At 39.1% G+C, this 25,846-nt stretch overlaps 2 protein-coding genes and 1 non-coding gene across 3 annotated transcripts in view; 2 read left to right on the top strand and 1 right to left on the bottom strand.

Annotated features, from left to right (window-relative positions):
* tmod2 (tropomodulin 2) overlaps positions 1–2,980 on the bottom strand; it is a 45,204-nt gene extending 42,224 nt beyond the window's left edge. Inside the window, exon 1 of the mRNA XM_036564562.1 lies at positions 2,863–2,980. The gene's annotated coding sequence lies outside the window, so the exon portion shown is untranslated. The remainder of the gene's footprint in view (positions 1–2,862) is intronic.
* A 1,732-nt stretch (positions 2,981–4,712) lies between these two features.
* LOC118804027 lies at positions 4,713–4,831 on the top strand. Its single transcript, XR_005006954.1, has one exon. It is a non-coding gene; the product is annotated as a 5S ribosomal RNA (ribosomal RNA).
* Positions 4,832–5,319: 488 nt separating this feature from the next.
* leo1 (LEO1 homolog, Paf1/RNA polymerase II complex component) lies at positions 5,320–25,340 on the top strand. The gene is made up of 12 exons (XM_036564604.1): positions 5,320–5,405; positions 7,117–7,444; positions 8,711–9,048; positions 10,122–10,223; positions 11,232–11,326; positions 13,189–13,337; positions 14,070–14,249; positions 15,881–16,015; positions 17,840–17,975; positions 21,399–21,588; positions 23,456–23,553; positions 25,061–25,340. The coding sequence occupies exons 1-12, from the start codon at positions 5,348–5,350 to the stop codon at positions 25,169–25,171; spliced, it is 1,920 nt and encodes a 639-aa protein (XP_036420497.1). The 5' UTR covers positions 5,320–5,347; the 3' UTR covers positions 25,172–25,340.
* Positions 25,341–25,846: the final 506 nt, after the last annotated feature.

A 25,846-nucleotide genomic window follows, 5' to 3' on the forward strand; every position in this document is an offset into this window, starting at 1 on the left:
CACAGCTTAGCAAACAGCTGATGCCCAAGTAATGCTGTAGTGTTTTTCTTTGTTAAAAAAAACAACATTACTATTGTTTGGGAAAGAAAGAATAATAAATGTCCCAAGTTTGCGAGCCTGTTACTAACAGCACAAACAGCCACTCACCACACAGGATTCAACAATGAAGGTCTGACTCAACCTTCACCGATAAATCATATGATTCACAGGCCGAGCCCGTAACTGACCGAAAACAAACACTGCCTCTCAGCCCTTAAACACAGACTAACTCTGCATTACAGCAGCGTTGCTGTAGCGTCAGACTGATAATGCCAGTAATAACCAACAATAAAGAAAATTCAGAGACAAAAGGTGGGAAAAGTGAGATGCGTTACTTTTGCAGTGTTTACCGTCGCTAACAGCAGTCAGGACCTGTGACCGTGTTAACACTGAATAATGGCGCAGTGCAAAAAACACCTCACATGAATTCTGATAGGATTGTTCTTATTACGGTGGCATAGCCACAAATCCTGCCAGTACAACCCAAACACCACCTAGTACAACAAAAACTCCTCCCAGCACAATCAGAACCCCTTTAAGTACAACCGAAACCCTTCTTAGTACAACCAAAACCCCTCCCACTACAACTAAATTCCTCCCGCTACTAACAAAACACCTCCCACTACAACTAAATTCCTCCCACTACTAACAAAACCCCTCCCACTACAACCAAACCCCTCCCACTACAGCCTAAACCCCTCCCACTACAACCTAAACCCCTCCCACTACAACCTAAACCCCTTCCACTATAAACAAAATCCCTCCCAGTACAACTGAAACTCCTCCCCCTGCAGTACATCACAGGGCTCGTGATCCGTGATCTGTGAGGAAGACAATCATGGAGGACGCTCATGTTTTGGGACCAGGCGAAACTAAACGCTTTAAAGCACTATGGACAGACGAACTTCCAGGCAGCAACCATCTTTAACACAACACAGGAAGAGGCTGATCAGTAAACAGTTGGTAATTAGTTGCCGTATAATGAGCGGATTTGCATATTCCGTCCCGCACTGCAATCAGACTGCGGTCCGACTAACTGGAGACGCATTTGACTACCAAGTGTAAATGCATGTGGCTAAAATCTTATCAGGATACAATCCAGACACAGAAAGTGTCCAGGTGTGAACGGGGTCAAGAAAAGTTCTTGAATTATCGTGGTTTTACTTGTCTGCCTTTTTCACTCCGCTCTATTTGTGCCACTTCAACCTGGTAATGTTCAGATTTATGCAGAAATTGTGAGAAATTGGTGGAATCCCCCTTCTAGTTTGAGGAAGGAGGACTAAGTGGCTTTGAATAAAAGCTTGTTCTAAATAAACGAATGCAAATGCCCAGTTAATGGAGAGAGAGGACGAAGCTGGAGCTGAGAAGGCCGAGCTGCTCAGGGCAGTTTATTTACTGCACACATTCTTCAGAAACAGCAGAAGCAGAGCAGTCATCCTTCAGTGACCCACCACGCCCTGCGCACACGGAGCAGGGTGCACGAGCGCGCGCGCTCCCACACACACACAAAGCAGTCCCAGGGTGGTGCTGCTCTGAGACATCGTTAAACTCCCTCCACTGATAAGCAACTGTAGCCCCTTTTACAGCAAATGCTCTGTTAATAATAATAATAATAATAATAATAATAATAATAATAATGCACACGCTTCGGAAACTCAGACAGAGGCGGAAGAACACACTAATACTGAAACCGTGCGCTCGATGACGGAATCCCACTTTACGAGCACGAGCGTGCGCGCGCTTCTTTTCGGAGGCCCACGAACTGCTTCCCAGTCAAAGGAGAATTCCACCGATTTTTCTAAATTTCTGCGTTGGGATGTAAACAAAGTGATTCAGAGTGGTTTGGTGTGAAATGGTTCAGGTTTCTTTACAGTGGTGGTGATAGGAACCAGGGGTCGCCATGACTACAACACAAATATAGATATTTTATTTACTATCCAAAACCACCAGTGAACCTACTGGTAATGTTGATGATGGGTAATAGTGATAAATAAGATATAATTCGTTTTCTATGAGGACAATTTTGCTTCACATCGCCCTGCATGCATCCTTCCATTGTAAATGAATGGATTTTGAGGCCAAAACCTCCCAAAACTATCATAGCTAAAGCAATGTCTCCGGCATCAGGCAGTGAATTCATAACCATTTCATGTAATAACTTCCTGTGAGAGAGCTTTAAGAGGTGGACGTCTGGTTCCTATCACCACCACTGTGAACAACTCTGAGTCGCTGAGTGTGTCCAGAACGGAGCATTTCACACCAAACCACTCTGAATAACTCTATTTACATCTTAACCGTTCAATTATGTAGATTTTCTTTTAAAAAAACTGGTGGAGGGTGGAGTTTCTCTTCAACATCGAGCTCAGGTTTTTCCTCAGAACCCAGAGCAAAGTCAACTCACCTTCAGACACGAAAACAGAGCCTTCTAACCTACAACGTACAACTTCTCCACACTATAGTCGTCTCAGGAGATTACTGAAGATCAGATTTAAGAAATAAGACATGAATCAGTTTTCATTTTGTCCCTAAAACTTCACGTGTGTGTATTAGAGCAGCTGTTAGCATCACAGAGCACAGAAGAAACCAAACAAGCTCTCACTTCACAGTGTCTGCAGCCGGCTGAGTAAAAACTGATCGTGAAAAGTTAAAAGCAAGAGTAGAGAGATATACTGCAGTTGATTTGAGGCACAATTATCATAATCATCCTCATCATTACCTAAGCTAAGCTAATCTGCCAACACAGACACAGCGACTATTAGCGCACTTTCTCCAGCTATAATCGCCACTCGGAGCGTGTAAGAGGTAATAAAGTCGGTTATTTACCTTAATAAGCTGGTTCGGCTCCTCTACAGACCTCTGTCGCCCCTTTTTTCTGTCAAGAAGCACCAGAAATTATTTTCTCTCCACTTTCTCGCTCTCACTAAGGGCGGCGACGCAGGAAGACACACAAGCTAGAATGATTGACGTGCGGAGCGGCCAATGAGCGCCGCTCGACACGCCGAGCCCCCGCCCACTCTAGCATGAGGTTTATGGGTATTGTAGTTCCTTGTGTGCGCCGTAAAGAGTGAATGCTTTTAAGATGCGTTTTTATAATCTCCTCTCGTCGAACTAAACCAACGTAAACAACTGAGGATATAATATGTAATTATACTTACATTTACTAGATAGATTACTTTTATTGATGCTTACTTTTTATTTTTTATTAAAGATTAGCATAGTAAAGTGGGCCTAGTGCCAAAAAAGCACTGATGACCTTGCAAAGATGTTGGAAGAAAAACAGGTCAGATCAGCTCAGATTGTGTGGTGAAAACACTTTGTAATGATTATTAAAGTGAATGAAAAAGTACATGGACACTTTCTATGCATCCCTGGAGTTGATAGGGATATTTGTCATGCAAATCTCATGCAAAGGTGGACTAGGCCTGCTATGTTGCTGTGCAACCTGGATGACTTGTATTGACTGCCTATTAGTGTGAAATTAAAATATTAAGTAAATAGTAGTAAACTGGCCAACTTGGGCCTAAAACCATTAAGGTGTAGTTTGTTTTCATCTTGACTATTGTTAATCACATATATGTATATATACCCATATATATATATATATATATATATATATATATATATATATATATATATATGCACACAGTATATATGTACATCTGTGTCCGTGTATATATTCGTATAAATGCATATAAGCTTGAAGGTTTTTGGTTTTGTATAGTAAATAAAATGGCTACTGACTTTCCAAAATAAGAGAATATATCAGTCTTAAAGGCAGTACAAAAACAGCCTGTTAAATTATCAGGGATGCAGATTTTTGCTGTAGACATCAAGACCCCTGGTTGCTGGTTTCTATACTATGAGCCATTTCACATTAACACTACTCTGTATCACTGTTCTGTTCTATTCTATTTCTATGCTATTTTCTTGGATTGCATGTTTGCCATTATATTACGTAATTGATTTTCAAAAATCCCTTTAAAGGAAAACTACACTGATTTTTTCGGAACAATCCTACATAATAAAAAGGTTAAGATGTAAACAAAGTCATTCAGAGTGGTTTGGTGTGAAATGCTCCGTTCTAGAGAAGCTTACAGAGTCAGAATTGTTCACAGTGGTCCACCTCTAAAAGCTCCCTCACAGAAAGTTATTACACAAAATGGTTATGAATTCACTGCCTGATGACTGAGACACTGTTTTACGGTAGTTTTAAGAAGATTTTGGCCTTAAAATCCATTCATGGTGGAGGGATACATGCAAGGTGTTGTGAGACAAAATAGTTTCCCATCATGAACATTTTATATAAAACTCAGAAGAAATGTGTAGGTTAACTGGTGGTTTTGGATAGTAAATAAAATGTCTATGTTTGTGCTGTAGTCATGGTGACCCCTGGTTCCTATCACCACTGTAAAGAAATCTGAACCATTTCACGCCAAATCACTCTGAATCACTCTGTTTCCATTTCAAACACAGAATTTTCCAGAAATTTTGAAAAACTAATGAAGTTCCCCTTTAAATGGCTATCGAAGCACAACAGTGGGTACCTTGTGCCACCCGGTGGTGACATAACAGTATCGCATGAATAAAAAATCTTTTAGTTTTCTAGTAGTCTCTGAATTGCACGCTGCTCTTGGTTCAGAATTATAAACAGTCTTTTCCACAGCGCCTCTATCGCTTACGGCCACACCACCCTGAGAACGCCCGATCTCGTCTGATCTCGGAAGCTAAGCAGGGTCGGGCCTGGTTAGTACTTGGATGGGAGACCGCCTGGGAATACCAGGTGCTGTAAGCTTTTTCACACTGAAGCACACTTTCGAGTTTTTTTTTTCTTCTTTTGCTCTTATCTTCTTTTATCGTCCGTTATTTACAGGGCTTTCCGTTACAGGTTTCAGAGTATTGATAGTGTGAGATGATAAAAAAAGACCTGGCGATGTAATTAGTCAACTATCTGGTCAGCATTTGAGCCCTTTTCTTACAGCTTATTTTTCCACAGTGTAATTTCTGTGAAGTGTCATTTATTATTCTGAGCTGATTATGAATTAGAAATAAAACACAATGAACGCATTTACGGCGGGTAATCACAAAGAATAACAGCGGGTTTCTCTGATAACAGACACAGTTCCTGTACAGATTAATGATTATGAGATTAGTACTTTTTAAAACTGTGTTGAAAAATCTCACATAGAAATTAAAGGTTGAACTTGGAAAAAAAAAACAGTGTCGCATGAACGGCGCGGCGGCGAGGTGACTTTTATTTTTTAAAAGAGAACCGCGCCCGGATGTTGTCAGATATTTACGGTCCGGAGAAATGGCGGACGTGGATGAATTGTTCGGCAGCGATGGGGACAGCGACAACGAGCAGAGGGGTGCGTTTAGTTCTGCTTAATCACTTATTCTGATGTTGTTGTCTTTAATGTCCCAGTCCTGTCCGGGTTTGTTTGTAGCGCTCAGTTTTAAGGATAGAACAGACTCGTGTTAGCTCCGCAGCTAGCGCAGCTACTCGTTCGAATGTAGCTGGTTAGCCGTTCCACCTTAAATGGTGGCCCGGTCAGATTTGCCCGACTGTATCTGCGGCACCACTTAAGGTGGAACGGGAAAATTCAACAAGAAGCTGGCAAATAAGAAGCCTCGTGTTAGAGAAACAGTCCTGCGTTTTCCCCCCAGATACATACGTTTTCATTAAAAGATGTTTTTCTAGGGTTCTTTAGTAAGGAAACGGTTCCGCTAAGAACCGTAAGCTAGCTAGCTAACTTCTATAGGTTAGCTAAATGATTAAGTAGTTCTTCGGATTGATGGAGAATGTGCTGTACATGTTTCTGTATAGTATCTTTCTGAAAATGGCTCTACACTCATAAAAGTGATAGTTCTTTAAGGGTTCTTTAGTAAAGAAAATGGTTCTATATGGAACTATGAACACTCAAAAAGCCCTCTGCATGATCAAAGGGTTCTTTGCATCGTGAAAGAGTTCTTCAGAGTGATGGAAAATGTGCAGTGGATAGTTCTATATAGAACCTTTTTGAAAAGGGTTCTTCTGTTATTACGATGCCTAGCCTGTAACAACAGAAGAACCCTTTCTGGTGCTATGCGTTATAGAATCCATTTGTTTACTGAAAAGCTGTTGAAGAACCATCATTTTGAAGTGTATATAGCACCAAAAAGGACTGCTATGTGTACGAATGACATGCTTTTAACAATGGAAGGATCCTTTTTGGTGCGAGAACACAATTAATTTTATTTCTTGCCTGGGACTATATTTTACCTTAATACTACTGAGTGGATTTGCATGTTTGGGAAATTTTCTAATGAATGCAATAAATAATCGTTCATATTTCATCCAGTAACTGCAGAATGGAATTGAGTTGAACTGTTTATGTGCTTGTGGCTGTACTTTATAACTGTACACTTAAAAGGATGCTTCATCAAGGGTTCTTCAGTAAAGAAAATGGTTCTATGTAGAACCATGAACACTCAAAGAATCCTTCTTTGCATCATGAAAGAGTTCCTCAGATTAATGGAGAATGTGCTTTAGATGTTTCTAGCTAGAATCTCTTTGAAAAGGGTGCTGTGTAGCCCCAAATATTGTTATTACAAACTTGACATTGTAACTATAGAAGAACCCTTTTGATGCTAAATAGAGCCCTTTTCAAACAGGTTCTGTATAGACAGCACATTTTCCATCAATCTGAAGAACAATTTTATGATGCAAGGAACCCTTTAATCATGCAAAGTGTTCTTTGAGTGTTCGTGATTCTATATAGAACCATTTTCTTTATTAAAAATCTTTGGAAAACCTTCCTTTTTAAGAGTGCAGGGCAAGATTACGATAAACGACATCGCAATGTGTCACAATATGCTTTTCTGAGCATATCACAGATTTTATTAGTACTGTTATATTTTGAAGTTATAAGGATTTTTTTCAGCCCAGTCTGCTATTTGACTGAGGCATATTACAGAGCAGCTGCTCAGAATAGAGCTCGTTTACATATAGCATTCTTGAAGACACTAAACAAAACAACAAAGTTAGGCTGTGAATCATCTGAAATTGGTACTGAAGTTGTCTGTTGTCGTCTCCTGCAGACTCGGGTTCCGGTTCTGGTTCCGAATCGGAGCAGGAAAGGCCCAGGTCTGCCAGCAACGGCTCTGGAAGCGAGAGCGAGAGGGAGCGGGACGACGACGAAGATGACGATGAAGAAGGTCAGGATGGCGGGAAGCCGAGCAACAAAGAGCTGTTTGGAGACGACAGCGAGGACGAGCGGGGCAGCCAGCGCAGCGGCAGCGACAACCAGTCCGAGCACTCCGGCAACCAATCAGACGCCAGTATGCACTCTGACAATGAGCACTCTGAGGCGGAGCAGCAGAGTGGCTCAGAGGGTCATCACGAAGAGGAGGAGGATGAAGGTCACAGGTGGGGCCGAAAATATTGTAATGATGCTTGTAGCAGTTGTAATATGCCTTTGTGGATGGGCAGTTTCTTCATATTTTTAATTAAGAATTTAATCAAGAAATGAAACAGTCCAGTGAGAGACCTTAATGTGTTTGTATCTCTAGTAACATGCTGAAGTCAAGCGTGTCAGAGTAGGAACCCTAATCTTAGATCAGTTGTTTTCAGCCCATGTAGTCCTGTTCAGTGCTGAAAGGCATTAACTGATCCGAGAACAGCATCTTTACTGTTGAGAAGTTTGATAAATTGTGTGCAGCTCATCTAAAAGGTGATCTGTACCTGATTTGTTTGGTTGATTTAGTGGTGTATGTACACGCTTAAAGATGGTTCAACGTAGAATCATCTACAGCACATACTCAAATGCAAATGCAAAGAACCCTTTAATAATGCAAAGGTTTCTTTGAGTGTTCAGGGTTCTATATGGAACTGATTTCTTTACAAAAACCATCATTTTCCCAAGACCCATCATTTTGAAGAGTGTACCGTTTATGTAGTATTAGGACAATGAATAATCTCGCCCGTCTGTGATTACACGATTAAAGATGTTACAGAAATTATCTGTATTATTTAGATATAAAATAATTTACTTTTGCTGGATGAACACCTTCATTTACCTTATTTATCTTCTTTCTGATTTTCTTTTGAAAATAACTTATGATTTTAAAAAATGCATTTTGAATTAGATTATTTGACAAACAAACAAGGAAAAATTTAAATTTATGTGTTCATCCCCTTTGACAGTCAGCACACAGTAAAAGCTCTGAGATTGGTTGCAGTGCTCTTTGCTATATAAATATATGCAAAGGTCAGTATAGGGGTGGGAAAATTTGTGAAATTTTATCATTATTTTGATACATTATGTCACAATACACTTTTCGGAGCATATTGCAGAAATCATCATTTCTTTCTTAACTATACTTAAATATGTTTTGTTTCAAAGTGAGCATAATTAGGCCTGTTTAACTGGATATAGTGCAGTGCAATTTGTAACACACTGAACAAAAGTTGTACTTTTTTTTTATTATTATTGTTATCATTATTACTTTTATATGTGGCAGTACAGGTTCTGTAAGTCTGTTCTCACTTACTAAATATCAGAAAAACAAAATGTTATGGTGCGTATTATGTATCATAAAAATGTTGAAGTATCGAGATGTAATATTTTTGCCGTATTGCTAACACCTGGGTTCAGTATCACAATAATAATTAAAGGTATGATATATCATGCAGCCCCAGCCACAGGTCAGACGCAGGAAGCCCTGTCTCAGGAGCCGGAAGCCACAGATCCGGAAGCCACAGATCCGGAAGCCACAGATCCGGAAGTCACAGATCCGGAAGTCACAGATCTGGGAGAGGGAGCATAAGCCCCCGGTCTGACCCCGGCACCCCACAGTCAGGCTCCGGGACCCCCCACTCAGACGGAGAGGGGTCAGGCAGAGACGGCCAGTCAGGAGACGAGAAATGGGGCGGTGAGGGCAAAAGTGATCAATCGGAGGACGAGGAGAAGCAGCGGAATTCAGACGAAGAGAGGGATCATTCTGATGATGAAGGGAGGGACAATAAATCTGGTGAGTGGAGCGATTTGGTATCAACAGCTCTGATAACACAAAAAAGTTTACTTTATAATGTAGAAGTGTTAGTTACATAACGTACCTTACGCTGAATGTACAGAAAACAGCTACAAGTTTATAGTCTAATAAAATGCAGCATAATGTTATGTAGCATTAAATAAAATGTAATATTATAAACAATTATTTCTGTGTTTCTAAGGGTAAGTTGTCTAGACATAGCTGTATTCAGATATTAACCAAGTAATTTAAAGCTATTCTGTGAAGAAAACCTTTCCATGAATGCATTTGCTTTGTTTAATATAGGCCTAAATTTCTGCATGGTTAAATAGTTAAGATGTGAACAAAGTCATTCAGAGTGGTTTGGTGTCAAACGCTTCGTTCTAGAGAAAGTCAAAATTGTTCACAGTGGTGGTGATAGGAACCAGATGTCCACCTCTAAAAGCTGCTTCACAAAGTTATTACATAAAAAAGGTTGTGAATACACTGCCTGATGTCCGAGACACTGTTTTACAATAGTTTTTAGAAGATTTTGGCCTTGAACTCTGTTTATGGTGAAGGGATACATCAAATGCAGGGTGTTGTGAGGCAAAATAGTCTGCAAAGAAAAGTTATTATTTCAGATTTTCCACTGTTTTACCATCATCAACATTCCATATAAACTCAGAAGACACGTGTAGGTTCACTGGTGGTTTTGGATAGTGAATAAAATGTCTATAATTGTGTTGTGGTCATGGCGACCCCTGGTTCCTGTCACTACCACTGTAAAGAAATCAGAACTATTTCACACCAAACCACTCTGAATCACTCTGTTTACATCTCAAATGCTCAATTGTAACTGTACAACTTAATGAAAATATATAGAAAAATGTGAAGCTTTTGAAAAGTAGGTAGAATTGCCCTTGAAAGGCCTTCCCTTTAGCTCTAAGAGCTAAAAAACAAAACTTAAAACAAAACATAATGATTGGCCTACACAGCATAACAGGCAGGCTGTTTTGTCTTAAAAGCTGAGGTTTATAAGGTTTTTCTTCTTAAAGAGTTTCTCTAAACAGTTGTGCTGGTTTGTCTCTCAGGTTCACCTAAAGGCAGTGACAGCGAAGACGATTTTGTGGGACGCAGAAAGAAGAAAGTGGCTTCAGACTCTGACTCGGACAGTGATGTCGGTGCGAGGGGGGGTGAGTCACACTGTTCATTCACAAAATGTAAAAACAGTGTGGAGCGTACAGAGACAGTTTTAAAGCCTCATCTTTGAGCTGTCTCAGCATTGCAGCTCCTCCAGAATTTGTTGAAAGTTAATGATTCAAATGCTAATTAGGAAATACTGGTTGATTTATGCACTTGCCATTACGTCTTATGTGAGTAGAAACAAGTATTCAATTTCAGTTATAAATTATTTATAGATAGCTTAATAATTAATCCAACTAGCTAGATTACATAATTAAAAATATATACAATCACTTCTGACAGTGTAAGTTGAATGAATAACTGGCTCTAAATGTAGGTATTTTGATATAAACTGAGTCTGTTCTACAGTTTCTCATTAGGTTGAATGAATAACTGACTCTAAATGTAGGTATTATGATATAAACTGAGTCTGTTCTACAGTTTCTCGTTAGGTTGAATGAATAACTGAGTCTAAATGTAGGTATTGTGATATAAACTGAGTCTGTTCTACAGTTTCTCGTTAGGTTGAATGAATAACTGAGTCTAAATGTAGGTATTGTGATATAAACTGAGTCTGTTCTACAGTTTCTCGTTAGGTTGAATGAATAACTGAGTCTAAATGTAGGTATTGTGATATAAACTGAGTCTGTTCTACAGTTTCTCATTAGGTTGAATGAATAACTGAGTCTAAATGTAGGTATTGTCATATAAACTGAGTCTGCTCTACAGTTTCTCGTTAGGTTGAATGAATAACTGAGTCTAAATGTAGGTATTGTCATATAAACTGAGTCTGTTCTACAGTTTCTCGTTAGGTTGAATGAATAACTGAGTCTAAATGTAGGTATTGTGATATAAACTGAGTCTGTTCTACAGTTTCTCGTTAGGTTGAATGAATAACTGACTCTAAATGTAGGTATTATAATATAAACTGTCTGTTCTACAGTTTCTCATGAGGAACATGAATATGGTCAGTTATATTCTGAGTTATTATGATTAATAAGCTCTTTTCTTCCCTGTAGGTAAGAAAACTGCAGCAGATGACCTGTTTGGGGAAGCAGACGACATCTCCTCAGACAGTGACGCTGAGAAACCCCCCACACCGGGACAGCCAATGGTGAGGCTCAGCTTCACTGATTACATCTGTCAGTGGGAAACACAAACAGCATCAACATAAACCCCACCCAAATCTGCAGAATTCACTGAAACGTTCTTCAAGCGAGAACTCTGTAAAATAGCTCTTTAAGGTGTATTTGACTAAAGCTGCTTAAAATCACGAACTAAATAAAACCAAAATGCTGCTGAACACATTTAAAGTATATTTTAACAGAAACATCCTTAAAACAAACTCAGTGTGTGTCTTATAAGGACACTCTTGCTGCTGGAGACTTTCGAGGGTGCTGTAAGTCGCAATGGCCTGATGGCCCAGGGCCAGTAAAAGTATGATTAGCCAGTCGCTGGCCTGTTCAGGCCAGTGACAGTCGGTGTGGCTCATTTAAAGGACCGTTGCCAGGTATAATGCGTCCTTTGTAGCGTCCTCAGAAGCAGCGATCTGTGGAGGAGCCTCATCTGCAGCTAGTGCCAAATGATCCGGCCTATCGGGAGTCAGAACTACAGTAGAGTCATACCCCCTGACCCCTGATCAGCATAAAAATACTGATATTAAACGAACGAAACTGGACTTGCAGCTTGCTGTATTGTTGCAATTGTGAAGAGACTCGACGCAAAGCCTTATTTTTCTGTGTTTTCAGCTCCTAACCACGAAAACACTGAACTGAGGTTGAACCATGAGCGCACAAATTAGCTAATGATGTCTGTGTAGATCAGATTAAGAATTTTCACCAAATGTATTAATACTGTGACATTGAGGGCATAAACATTTCTCTTTTATATATTGAACTACATACAGCAGCATGGTGTTGCCACAATATATAAGAAAACAGAAGTAACTACATATTAATGAATATGAATTAAAAATAATATAAAAGTTTGTCAAAGGTTTGAATAAGAAAATCAGGCAATTCTTTGTTGTTTATAGAAATCCTTTTTTTCTTTTTTTGTCCTTTCTTCCCCCCGGAGGGGCGTGTTGGACACTGCTTCAGATGCTAACAGAATATGTGCAGATGTAACATTTAAAGAGGAATTGCACTGGATTTTCAACACTTCTGTACAGTTTATTTGCTGATGTATCTATTTAGGTGAACGCTGGGTTGTGGAACGAAACTAAACTGCATTTGTAACTCCACAGAAATAATTGTGTCTCTAACCCAGGTTGTCATAGTTTCGAAAGTTCCTAAATGTTTGTGGGTTGATATCAGGAGTTAGGTTCATAAAATTATTGGGTCAATATTGGGTTATCAGCGCGTCCCTAAAATCTGTGGGTATTGGCCATAATCTTATTGATAAAGCACTGGTATTTTTAAAGGGCCCATAACTGTTTTCATTTTTCTGGTTTTATATTTATCTGAAGTTCATGAGTATCTATATATATAGTATATTGTAATACATAACTTTTTTTTCCAATCTCTCTTTATCTGTTAAACAGATTGGTTTTATGATGTTACTATGTGCCTCTAAGGCTGGTGTATGTAAATAAGCTCTGTATTGTGACTCAAAAATGAGGTTGAAACATTCCTTATAACTTCAGCGTGAGTGGGCGGGGCTAAACTGCTGTTGGCTGAATAGATGGATATATGTGACATCACAAAAACAATGAATTCAAAACAGGCTACAGCTTAGTTTCTACATACAGGCTGTACAAACTAGGAGGTGAACGTTTTGAAACAGAAAGGTCAGTAGAGTCAGTAAAACTACTGACTACTGTGTCTGGTCTTATTATATTAGTAGTTTTTAACTCTTCAGAATCAGCATCAGTGACGATGGTCATATCGGTCAGGCCAGAGCACGATTAGTGTTTAGGGTACTGGATGACGTTATGACTGAGTTGTACACTAATGAGGGTATTTTGTGTCTGTGTAGGATAATGAGGACGGTATGGAGGGTGAGCAGCAGGAGGAGGAGCCGGTTCCCGAGACTCGGATAGAGGTGGAGATTCCTAAAGTCAGCACTGACCTCGGCAGTGACCTTTACTTTGTTAAACTACCCAACTTCCTCAGTGTGGAGCCCAGGTACAGTACACGCTATGCTTAAAAGAGAAAACGAGAGACAGCCACTACCGAGAGTGATAGATAAAGACCGTCATTATTTTATATGATGTCAGTGAGAGGAGTCTATTGTTGAAGGGAAATTTCATCAATTTTTAAAATTTTCTGCTTAATTTTTTTTTGAGATGTAAACAGTGATTCAGAGTGGTTTGGTGTGAAATGGTTCAGATTTCTTTACAGTGATGTTGATAGGAACCAGGGGTCGCCATGACTACAACACAAACATAAACATTTTATTTACTATCCAAAACCACCAGTGAACCTACACGTGTTTTCTGGGTTTTATATGTAATGGGAAAATAGCAGAAAATCTGAAAATCAGTTCTTTTCAGGCCACAACCTCCTAAAACTATCATAAAGCAATATCTCGGATATCGAGCTGCATATTTATAACCATTTCATGTAAAAACTTTCTGTGAGGGAGCTTTTAGAGGTGGACGTCTTGTTTGTATCACCACTGCTCTGAACATTTTTGACTCTTTGCATCAAACCATCTGTTTATGAACTTATGAAATACTCAAATGTCAATATTAGTCCGAATGCACATCCCTAAAATGGGCCCTTGTATGTATTTGCACTATACTGTTCATATTCCTAACTGTCGTGAAGGTATAAACTTCTCTCACTCTCTCCTATCTCTCTCTCTCTCTCTCTCTCTCTCTCTCTCTCTCTCTCTCTCTCTCTCTCTGTCTGCAGGCCATTTGATCCTCAGTACTATGAGGATGAGTTTGAGGATGAGGAGATGTTGGATGAGGAAGGTCGTACAAGGCTGAAGCTGAAGGTGGAGAACACCATCAGGTGGCGCTCTCGGAGAGACGAAGAAGGAAATGAAATCCGAGAGAGTAACGCACGCATTGTTAAATGGTCTGACGGCAGGTACGAGCTTATCTGATCTCTGTTATAATCAGAGTTTACCTGCAGAAATCAAACCCAGTGGATCTTCCACATTTCTAAATACTCTTTTGTGATGCATTTTTATTTTTATATCATTTGTGAGGGACTGATATATAAACAAATTAGTTAAAATGTGATACAGAAATCTAATTTATGAAGTTTCCAAAAATGCAGTCGTTTAGGCAAAACGTTGTGTTGGGTTTGCTTCTCTACACACTTGAAAAAGGTGGTTATTCAGTGGTTCTTTAGTAGAAAAAATGGTTCATGTAGAACCATGAACACTCAAAGAACCGTTTGTGGGATTTAAGGGTCTTTTTTGTAAACATTCTTCACATTGATGGAAAATGTGCTGTAAATGGTTCTATATGAAACCTTTCTGAAAAGGGTTCTATATAGCACCAAAACAGGTTATTCTATTGTTACAAGCTTGACATCGTAACAATAGAAGATCCCTTCTGGGTGCTATGTAGAACCCTTTTCGAAAGGTTCTATGTAGAACCATCTACAGCACCATTCCCCATCAGTCCAAAGGACCATTTCATGATGCAAAGAACACTTTAATCTTGCACAGGGTTCTTTAAGTGTTCATGGTTCTATATAGAGCCATTTTCTTTACTAAAGAACCCTTCAAGAACTTCCATTTTTAAGATGTAGTTCTAAGATGTCAATTTTTTTTTTCTGCTCATTGCAAGGTAACGCTGTTTCTGCTAAAGCAAAACGCTGGCGAGTTGAGCATATACAGCTCACTCAAGTGTGAAGCAAAAACAGCCTTAACCCCATTTCAGTGGTTTGTCAGCTGGCTATGAGCAGAGGAGAAATGAGCTTGTGCAGTTAAAAAAGGAATAAACTTTGTCATACAGAGGAAAAGAAACTCTGTGTCAGTATTTAATCGCTGCTGACTAACGTTAACGTTCAGTTTGTGCTTTAAAATTGCTGCTGCATCCGCTTTCAGAGGAACATTTTCACCCTCAAAAGCTGTCAGTATCTGAGAGAGTGAGTGCTCAGCGGGGAGCAAATGTTCGTTCAGAGCTGGTGTTTGTGGAAAATGTCTACAGTGGCGTTACAGATCCTGACAACCCAGCATGCCCCCTGTTAGCTGTGAATGAATTTTTTCACAAAGCATTTATGTCTTTTATTTAGTTTGGATTCCCACATTGTTGTGTGTTTGGTTCTCCAACAGTTCTGGACACAACCTTGAATTTCAATCTTGGCAACTATTAAAAAGATAAAGTGACACATCTTTCTGTGGTGAGCTGAAGTGATATGAACGCCTGTAATTCTGAGGTTAATAACTGTCTGTAAGGCAACAGTTGAACTTCTATTACCCAGTTATTGTACACTTCTGTTTCTTGTGAAAAGGGCATATTGGTGTACATGTCCTTCCTTTACTACATTAGCCTGATAAAAAAGCAAACTTCAGACGTGTCTTGGCTGATCCACTGTAAAAAACCAGAGCAGAACTATTGCTTTAAGTGAAATATGATCTTGTTGAAGTGAGAAAACAAATGTGCTGTTTGTTCATTTTGTATTCATGTTGTATATTTTCTCTCTCTCTCTGTGTGTGTGTGTGTGTGTGTGTGTGTGTGTGTGTGTGTGTGTGTGTGTGTGTGTAGTATGTCCCTGCACCTGGGTAATGAGGTGTTTGATGTGTATAAAGCTCCACTGCAGGGCGACCACAACCACCTGTTCATCCGGCAGGGTACTGGACTGCAGGGCCAGGCTGTGTTCAAGACCAAACTCACATTCAGGTACACATTTACACACTTAACTATGACCCATCCATCTTCTTTAACACTGTTTTAATGCAGTTGTGCCGTTACAGTAATATTAATTATGAATAATTACGTAGTATCTTCAGAATCCAATCTCGTTGAGATGAGCTAAGAATGGGTAATAATTGATATACAATTATAACCTCTGGGTGTCATCACCACCAACTGCATTAACTTTGTATATTTTGTTGGATAATGCACATTGAATATTTTTTGCGTATAATTAATATTAATAACCAACATAACTAGTATTACTACTACTGTGGGGTAAGAAGTCCCTCTGACGTGGGGCAGAAGACCCTTTTAGCACTTTGCCCCAAAAATATTAAGGGCTACAATAATTCTTTGATAAAATGTGAAACATTTGATGATTAAATGCTTTATTAGCCAAGTTGTTGAAAGTTGTGCTACATGCTGTGAAAATACTTGTTTATTTTTGATGGGTTTTTTTCCATTATGTAGTTTTATTAAAAAAATATATATATGTATATAAATTAATCATGTGACTATCTAACAATCAATAATAATAGTAATACTAAGTAATCATAAAAATTCTTATGGAGTGCTCGTATATTCAAAATAGAATATATAATATTCATAAGATATTTAAAAAATAAAAATACTCAATAGTTGCAGCTCTAAAAATATTATTTGCTTACATTTTCATCATAAAGCTATTTACATGAGAACTGTAGGCAGCATGTTAGTTGCTAGTGCTAATAGTAACTAGTATGATTACTTTAGTAGATGTTAATATGAAATTGGTTTAATATAAAATAATGGATATGTAGTTAATGAGCAAAAGCAAAACCCATTTCTAAATATTTTAAACATGCATGAGGCCTAGCATCAGTGTTTCTCCGGAAGTTTCTCCTCCAGATATTAGAGAGAGGCTTCTGCTTGTGTGTGTTTTTATTTACTCTCCTAATTTAAAGTGGAGTTTTTGCTGTAAATCCTCGAGTGGCTCTCAGTGAGGTAAGTGTGTTTAGCGTTAGCGACACTTCTGCTGTTTAAACTCAGCCACCGTCTGTCAGACAGCGTAAACGTGTGATTTAGAGCTGTAGTTTTGCTCTTAAGTACCTCTTAAAGTCCACATTCTGACAGCGGCTGCAAGCACATTTGACTCTCTGGCTTAGATTCAGCTCTGAGGATCAGTGAAATCTGTGAAAGTCTGTTGAGTCGACAGTGAGACTGACCAACAGTGACCACTATGAGCTCAGATTGTGCTTTAGAAATGTCTTTTGTGGTCTGCAGGTCTGAAGTTTCTCCACATCAAAACACAGTCTGGTATTTTCTGTACAGACATTTTACTTAAAAAGATGTTAAAGGGGAAGTCACAATTGAGTGTGTGAGATGTAAACAGAGTGATTCAGAGTGGTTTGGTGTGAAATGGTTCAGATGTCTTTACAGTGGTGGTGATAGGAACCAGGGGTCGCCATGACTACAACACAAATATAAACATTTTATTTACCATCCAAAACCACCAGTGAACCTACACGAGTCTTCTGAGTTTAAATGGAATGTTGATGATGGAAAATAGTGGAAAATCTGAAATAATAAGTTTTCTTTGGCGACTATTTTTCACAACAGCCTGCATGTATCCCTTCACCATGAATGGATTTTAAGGCCAAAATCAAAACTATCATAAAACAGCGTTTCAGACTCAGTATGTTCCTCTAGAACAGAGCATTTTAGTCTAAACCACTCTGAATGATTATGTTTACATCTTAGCATAATTTCTGCATAAATAAATAGTTATTAGTTGTGTTAATTGATGACATTCCCTTATTCTGTGTTTAGGCCCCACTCCACAGACAGCGCCACCCACAGGAAGATGACTCTCTCTCTGGCTGATCGATGCTCCAAAACACAGAAGATCAGAATTCTGCCAATGGCCGGCCGAGACCCGGAGTCACAGAGGAATGAGATGATAAAGGTAGGGAGAGAGGGAGAGAGCAGAGCTGCAGAAACAAACATGCACACACACTCAAATTTATATCAGTTATTTGAGTGCTTGTATAATGAGGATGTGATATCACAGGATCAATATTAATAATAATAATAATAGCTTTATAAGCCCTCTAAAGTTAATTAATGACACAAGGATCCTTCTTAACTTTATAAATCCAAACATTGTGCAACTAAAAAGCTTTTCTTTGTTATGTGAATTCGAACTGGATTCTCTAGTACACTTTAATGGAACCGGTTCTTCACCTGTCTCTCCTACAGACTTTTATTCTGTTTGTTTTAACCTCCCCACTCATCCTCAGCATTTTGTACTTGGCTGGTCACATCATATCTGCTTTCTTCATCAGATCGCAACAAAATAGTGAAGAATTAATCTCAAGTAACGCTTTACATGAAGCCATTGTTTCTACGTCAGTTATTTCTAGTGCCATGCTACAAATGGCAGGCAGCGATCAATAGATTGGCTTCATGTGTGCACAGACTGATACTTAAATGCGCTTTATGTGGAGATGAGGAGTTATTTAAGCTGTTGATGCTTATGTTTAGTTTGTCTTGGAGGGGCACAGTATGGTCAAATCTGTATCATGATTGAATAACATCATGATATTCACTCTTATATACTAGTGCTGATACATCGCTAACATAAACCAAGCAAAGTGTGAAATACAGGGGGTCTTGAGGGGTCCAGGATCCTCTAATCAACCTCTTGGACCGCCTGAATGTCTCAAAATCAAAATTCTAGGGGAACCCTGAAAATAAAAATCTGACGCTATGCTGTCCATCAGGGAAAAATAGACACTCAAACGCAGATTCAATGAAGCCAACTGTTTAGCTGCTTCACCCACACTCAGCTTCTGTCTTTAATATTCTTAACTAACTAGAGCTGCAGCACTGCTCTGCCTCAGGGTGGCACTGTAACAGACTGGTTCACCCAGTTGGTCCTTCATAGGCTAGAACCTGTAACTCTGCCCGGATTCCTCTGAAAAACTTTACAATGAGCTGCAGCAGATCTGTAAATCTGAAAACTCGCCCAGTTTCCCAGGAGTTTGGTGTAAAGAGTGACTGTTCCTAATTTCTCATACTGAAGACAGAAGAGGAGATGAGGAAGATCTCAGTTACTGTGAGGAAAAGCGCATCACCACACTAGAACAGAGACTTTACAGAAGAACAACTGGCTAAGTTAGCAGTTAGCCATTGCTGAAGTAGCCAGCCGACATAGGACCCCCGAATACAAGTGGGAATTTCACACAATGACACAAAGGAATACAACACAGTCAGAGAAGCGGTCGCTGAGATAGTACAGCAGAAATGTAGTAGAATAATAGTGTTATGAAAGAGCTTCATGATTCACGCTGTTATGAAAGATCTCCACGTTGTGCTGGATTCTGCTGAACGTGAAGAAAACCCACTCCTACAGACTCCCTCCTTCTAAAATCAGTTCAGCGAAGAATCACATGTACACAACTGTAATCCCGCCCCCATATACCTTCTTTAGTGTTGGTGAAGATATGAGGCTAATGTTGCTGAGGATGGAACCTTATAATATCCCACCAATTAGCATGGTGCTAGCTGCATGCCTAAATCATCACACACTTGTTGAGTAATCTCAGTAATGATAATAATAAACTTTAAATAGCACCTTTGATACAGGAAAATGCAGCTCAAAGTTCTTTACAAAGAGGAGAACATATAAAAGCTCAAACAGAATCTCAAAATTGCTTATTTGGTTTCTGACACTGTGTAACACTGTTATCTGTAAACATGCATAGGTAGAGAACACTCTGAACTCAAGCCTGTATTGTATCTATAGTTTATACACTGCTCACTGGGGCATAAGGATCTATTACTTATTAGCTACCTTAGCCTTGTAGCTTCAGTGCTAAAACTAAAGAAGCAAGCTTCAGACACCAAACGTGTCTTAGCTGATCAACTAAATTTGGCTTAACCATGTTAAATCCCAGGCTTCTTACATACAGAGGCTTAGATTCAGTAACTACATGGACTACACTGCAAACTGGCTGAGCTGTTTTTAGGTTTGTACTCTGTGTCTGAAGTATCAGTAAAATAAAGCTATAATCCAGCATTGTTGTGGTTTTTGGGAAGATCTGAAGCTGCGGCTGGATCTCCACAGCGCTGTGTTACATAATGAAAATGAAGACACTGTATTTATTATGTAAGGAAGAATCACGTAAGAGGAGAGCGCTCACTGTCCCACGCGAGACAAATCAGCAGCAAGACACAATGGAAGTAAAGAGTGTGTGGTGTGGGATAGTGTAAACAGAGAAATTCTAGCGTTTTCTTTTCAAAAAACGCATACACATTTTCAAGACCTCGTATATCCATTTTGTTGTTCTTCATTTTATTTTCTGCCATAATTTGAAAAAGGCAAATGTTGCACTTTAAGTTTTCAAAATTTCATGATGAACGGACTGACAGAAATGGTCCAAAATTACTTTCCACTAAAAGTTGAGCATTTTTGCTTGTCCTTTAAAGTTTGTAAAGTTTGGTCAGACAGCAGCGATAAGTGTATGTGTGTTTGTCTGTTGTCACTAACCATTTTTCAGTTTTTGACATTATGTGAAAATGCCTGTTGTCCTTTACATTGTGTGTAAATTTCGTGATGAGTAGACCAAAAGAAACGGCCCAAAATTACTCAGAAAAAGGTCTGGTTCCTTTGACTTCCATTAAAAGTAATGTATGTTTTTTCTTTTCCTGCAAAGTTATCATTTTGGAGAAACAGCAGCGATACATACGTCATTTTGGGCCATTTCTGTTGGGGCATTTATCATGAAATTCTTTGGACAGTGACGATATATGTATATCATTGTCCAAAAAAGAAGTCGTCTCCAAAATTCTTTACTTTTCAAGTCATTTTGCAGCATTTATATTGGTGCATTCATCATGAAATTTTCACTTGATGTAAATGACAGCCACCATGTTCAAATGATGCAGAAAGCTAAAAATCCACAAAAGTGGAATATGAATATGTATATAAAATATAATTATTGAAGTTGTGACACCTTGGAACAGATGCAGTGCAGATTTTTTTTAATTTACATAATGCACAGCACTATAAATAACCAGAGCCTGTGAGGTCAAACATTAGCGTACATATGCAAACGCAACACCTGGCCAACACACTGCCAATGCATATGATTGTTTTGAATCGTTGTGGAAGTAACAAAATACAAAATAAAAGTTTTTTGTGTTTGAAAATAGCCTGAAAATGTTATTTCAGCCAAAAAAATGAGAGCACGCATCACTGAATGTTGCTGTAATAGATTAGAACTGATCGTATCATTCCAAAACTGATGCAGTTGAATCATCACCTGCATTTTTACACACTGTAGAATTTATGTTGACCCCTGTGTCCGTCTCTCTCTCTGTGTAGAAAGAGGAGGAGCGTTTAAGGGCCTCTATCCGCCGCGAGTCGCAGCAGAGGCGGATGCGAGAGAAGCAGCACCAGCGAGGTCTGAGCGCTGGGTATCTGGAGCCTGACCGGTATGAGGAGGATGAGGAGGGAGAGGAGTCCATCAGCCTCGCCGCCATCAAGAACAAATACAAAGGAGGAGGACTGAGAGGTGAAGTCATTAACTTATGAACAGAAGCACCCTGTCGTATTCATATGATCCGCCCAGTCATTCTGACACTGTAATACACTACAGGAAGTGTAGGGGGCGATATGGCTTCTGTTGTTTATTTTAAAAAGCACTCTATAATGTTCATATGATCTGAAGCGTTCAATGTCAAAGCAAACTAGTTTGTTAAAAAAGGGCCTCGGGCCACTAGCCCAGCATTTTAGTGTCCAAAATAAGAAATGTTGTGGCCAGATGCACCGAGCAAGAGGCAGTGTCAACCCTTGTTTACACTCCTTACGAACATAAATTTTATCACACAGAATTTGGAAGAAATATTATTGCCGTTATCTGCAGTGTTTATGGAGATACATTTGTGTCAAACTGCGGTCACTACAGCGGAAATATGTAAAATGCAATTCACACAAGACATTTGCATATTGGCACGCAGAATATGCACTAAAATATTTATTACAATGTTTTCACGTCCTGTTTACTGAAAAACAATACATGTGGATTTGCAGTTAATGAAATGCTGAAATTTAAAATTACCCTGATTATTAATTAAAAAGAGCAGCATTTGAAGATATCTGGTTTAAACTTGTGCATTTGGATTAGTGTCCACACTTTTGTTTTGCAGTAAAATGGGGGCTTATGTGAAAGTTTTCTAGTTTGCTGTTGTGCAGATGGACTCATAGTATTGAGTGATGGATTATAGCACAGCAAAAATGCTATATGTTTGAATACAGGAAAGCACAATTTCCATAATATGTTAAGAAATTAAATGATGCTAAAAGAACAAAAGATGGTAGAGTTGTCCTAAGACTAGTATGTGCCTCTTTGAAATGCAGTCGTGAGAAAAGTGAAATGCAGTGCACAAAAGATTGAGATTAAATAATGAAATGGAGGAAAACATGCCAGAGTGAAAGATCCGTTACAGTAATTTATTACTTTGTTTGATTTCACTGTTGTTGGAAGAAAACCTCTCCAAAATGGTAACTTCACACGAAAAGGAAAAAACCTACTTTACTTTTATTGTAAGTCAATGGACAGACTTTTTCAGGAAATTTCAGGTCATTTCTTTTGGTCAATTCATCATGAAATTTACACACAATGTAAAGGACAACAGGCATTTTCAAATTATGTCAAAAACTGAAAAATTTCATGGTAGATTATTTTCACCTTTGTGACTCAAATTCAGCATTTCGCTTTGTTTTTATATATTGTCATTCAGAAAGGGGGAAAAAAACAAGGTGAAAACAGTGCGATAAAGGATTAATATATAGCATGTCACTGGAAAAGTAATGTCATGTCTGCACTGCATTTCATGTTTTAACAGAATTCCAATGTGCCACAAATGCAGCGAATATATCACAACACGCAGTGCACGTATAAAGCCGCTGTTGGTGCACATATTGGAATAATGTGTGGGTCTGTGCTGAGCCGCACGTAGCTCTGAACATTGACAAACGTGCGTGTGGTCAGTGTTTTTACAGTTGAGCCCCGCAGAGAGACGTGCGAGTGACCCAGGAACCGCCTGTAGCATTCCAAAATCAGCAGGTTGCTGTTCAGAGCACAATCACGCAGGCCTTTCTCTCCCACTCGTGAGCTCACCCACACAGATATTACTAATAACAGCAGGCGGCGGATTACCCGAGCGCTGTAACAGTGAAACCTTGCTGGAGATTAGGATTGTTAGGATTAGATTTTTTTTTTTTTAAATTGTTTTCTGAGCATTAGAGCGCATTAGGCCGGGGAGAACATCTCTCTGGAATCAGGAGCCGTATGGAATGTGGGAAAACCCTGCTAAGCTGTACTGAATGATGCCTGTTTGTTTGTTTGACCTGTGTGTTTGTTTGTTTGTTTGACGCAGAGGAGAGAGCGAGGATCTACTCGTCCGACAGCGACGAAGGGTCAGACGAGGACAAAGCCCAGCGGCTCATGAAGGCCAAGAAGCTGGACAGTGACGAGGTGGGATGGGTTTGCAGGACTGTTCACATTTGCTTTTAAAGTCTTATTAAACAGGACAAGGTGTCCTCAACTGACGGGTCAACAGCCGCTTCATTGCTGAATCATGTATAAAAAAAAAAAACGTATTTTTCAAAATATCTACATGTTTCAAAGTCATTCAGAGTGGTTTGGTGTGAAATGGTTTAGATTTCTTTACAGTGGTGGTGATAGGAACCAGGGGTCGCCATGACTACAACACAAATATAGACATTTTATTTACTATCCAAAACCACCAGTGAACCTACACGTGTTCTGGGTTTTATATGGAATGTTGATGATGGGGAAGATAGTGGAAAAACTGAAATAAGTTTTCTTTGGCGACTATTTTGCCTCACAGCGCCCTGCATATTATGTATCCCTCCACCATGAACGGAGTTTAAGACCATCTCAACCATTGAATTATGCAGAAATTTTCCTGTAAACATCTCCTTCGTTTCTGAATCATGTACGTAACAGCCTGACTGATATTAAGGTCTGATATTAAGGCAAATTTAGGGTCATGAGTGCAAATCCTGCCTTGTCCTGAATAATTTGTCTAAGTGTCTGTATCTTGAAAAACTGAAACTTTTTTGTTCCTTTTTAAATTAAAGAGGTTTTGAGAGTTTCTAGTGTGCAAACATTGAAAACTAAGCTTAAACTAAGCTAAAACACAAGAAAAATGTAGGCTATGTAGTGGTAGAATGTGTGCAGGTTGTGTCTGCAGCCAGCAGGTGGTGCTGTTTCACGAGATCAGAGAGAGTCGCTGGTTAAGTGCAGTTCAGCCCACCAGCTGACTTTTGAGCTTTTGTGTGGCACTTGAATGCCCCCAACTTAACCCCCTCCAACACCACCAGGGTGTCACCACCAGTGGAGGGGAGTGGGGGACGTGGGAAAGTATCTGTCCTAGTAATTCTTGGTATGCTCTTTGCTGGCCAATTTTCTACAGTTATTTATTTAGTTACTTGGTTATTTGATTTTTTTGTTATTTTGTTCTACAGCACTAACGTCACATTGCAGCTTTATCGTCATAAATTAAACAAACGCTAACATCTGTTTGCACTTAGTGCATTCTTCGTTTTCATGCACCTGATTGTTGTACATTCTGTGTTCATTCCTTTAGTGTTACTTATTCTGAGTAGCTACAATGCAGATGGGTGACATGGCAATATTTCATTTTTATGGTTTAAATTATTTCACAGTACCCTTTTCTGAGTATTTGCAGTACTTCTAGAACACCAGACAGCTCCATGGATCATAAAAAGACAGATTTAGACGAATTACAGAGATGCTGTAAACAACAGCCAGTATATAGTTACTTTATAAACTGTATGTTAACACGTAACTTACTGGATGGCAGCCCATCTTATTTTATTCATTCATTTCATAGTTTTTCAACCTTTTAAATGTATTTGTTGTTTGCAAACCTCCAAAACTCAATATCATCATACAGTACATTTATCGTAACTTTTTCTTCTAATTCTGATTTCAGGAAGGAGAAAACTCGGGCAAGAGAAAGGCCGAGGATGACGAGGAGGCTTCCGCTAAGAAAGCCAAGAAATATGTCATCAGCGACGAAGAGGATGAAGAAGAGGAAGACTAATTTCTTTAATATTTCCTTCTCTTTTTCTGTTCTTGTTTTTTGTACGATTACGTGATCATTGTTTTTGGGCCACACTGTAACCAGCGGCTGCTGGTTTGTATATTTTATAAAGGAGCTTCTTTGCTGTATAGCATCAGTAGAAAATAAAACTGACCTTAAATGACCTCCCAGCTTTGTGTTTCTGTTTACATGTAAAGGGGGACTCCACCATTTTTTTTCAAAATTCCCTGTATAATTAAATGAGGTGTCAACAAAGTCGTTCAGAGTGGTTTGTTGTGAAATGCTGTTTTAAAGGAACTTACCAAGTCAGAACTGTTTACAGTGGTGGTGATAGGAACCAGACGTCCACCTCTAAAAGCTCAAAAATAAAATAACAAAGTTATTACATGAAATGGTTATGAATATGAGCTAAGGAGTGATTCAGCCTGGGCTGTTGAATACAACACAGAACCAGTCAGATCAGATGTGATTTACATATATCAGTCTTAAAGGCACAGTAACAAAAACAGCCTGTTTAGTTCTAAGGGATAAAGAGGGGGTGGGAACATAAGAAGAAAGACTGTTTTTGGTATAGGAAGCCACACAAATGTCACAAGTAGACCTCAAATATGAGAAAACGGTAAGATGTGGGCTGTTTAAGCCATATCGAATAGATTTGATTGAGGCTTCTGACTG

Source organism: Colossoma macropomum, unplaced genomic scaffold (assembly GCF_904425465.1).
Source record: "Colossoma macropomum unplaced genomic scaffold, Colossoma_macropomum, whole genome shotgun sequence".
Taxonomy (NCBI): Eukaryota; Metazoa; Chordata; class Actinopteri; order Characiformes; family Serrasalmidae; genus Colossoma; species Colossoma macropomum.

Bases quoted from the DNA above. Each gene is read 5' to 3' on its own strand.
- leo1 (XM_036564604.1), top strand. From the start codon at position 5,348: ATGGCGGACGTGGATGAATTGTTCGGCAGCGATGGGGACAGCGACAAC. The intron at 9,049-10,121 runs GTGAGTGGAGCG...TTTGTCTCTCAG, and splicing joins AGGGAGGGACAATAAATCTG to GTTCACCTAAAGGCAGTGAC. The intron at 14,250-15,880 runs GTACGAGCTTAT...GTGTGTGTGTAG, and splicing joins GTTAAATGGTCTGACGGCAG to TATGTCCCTGCACCTGGGTA.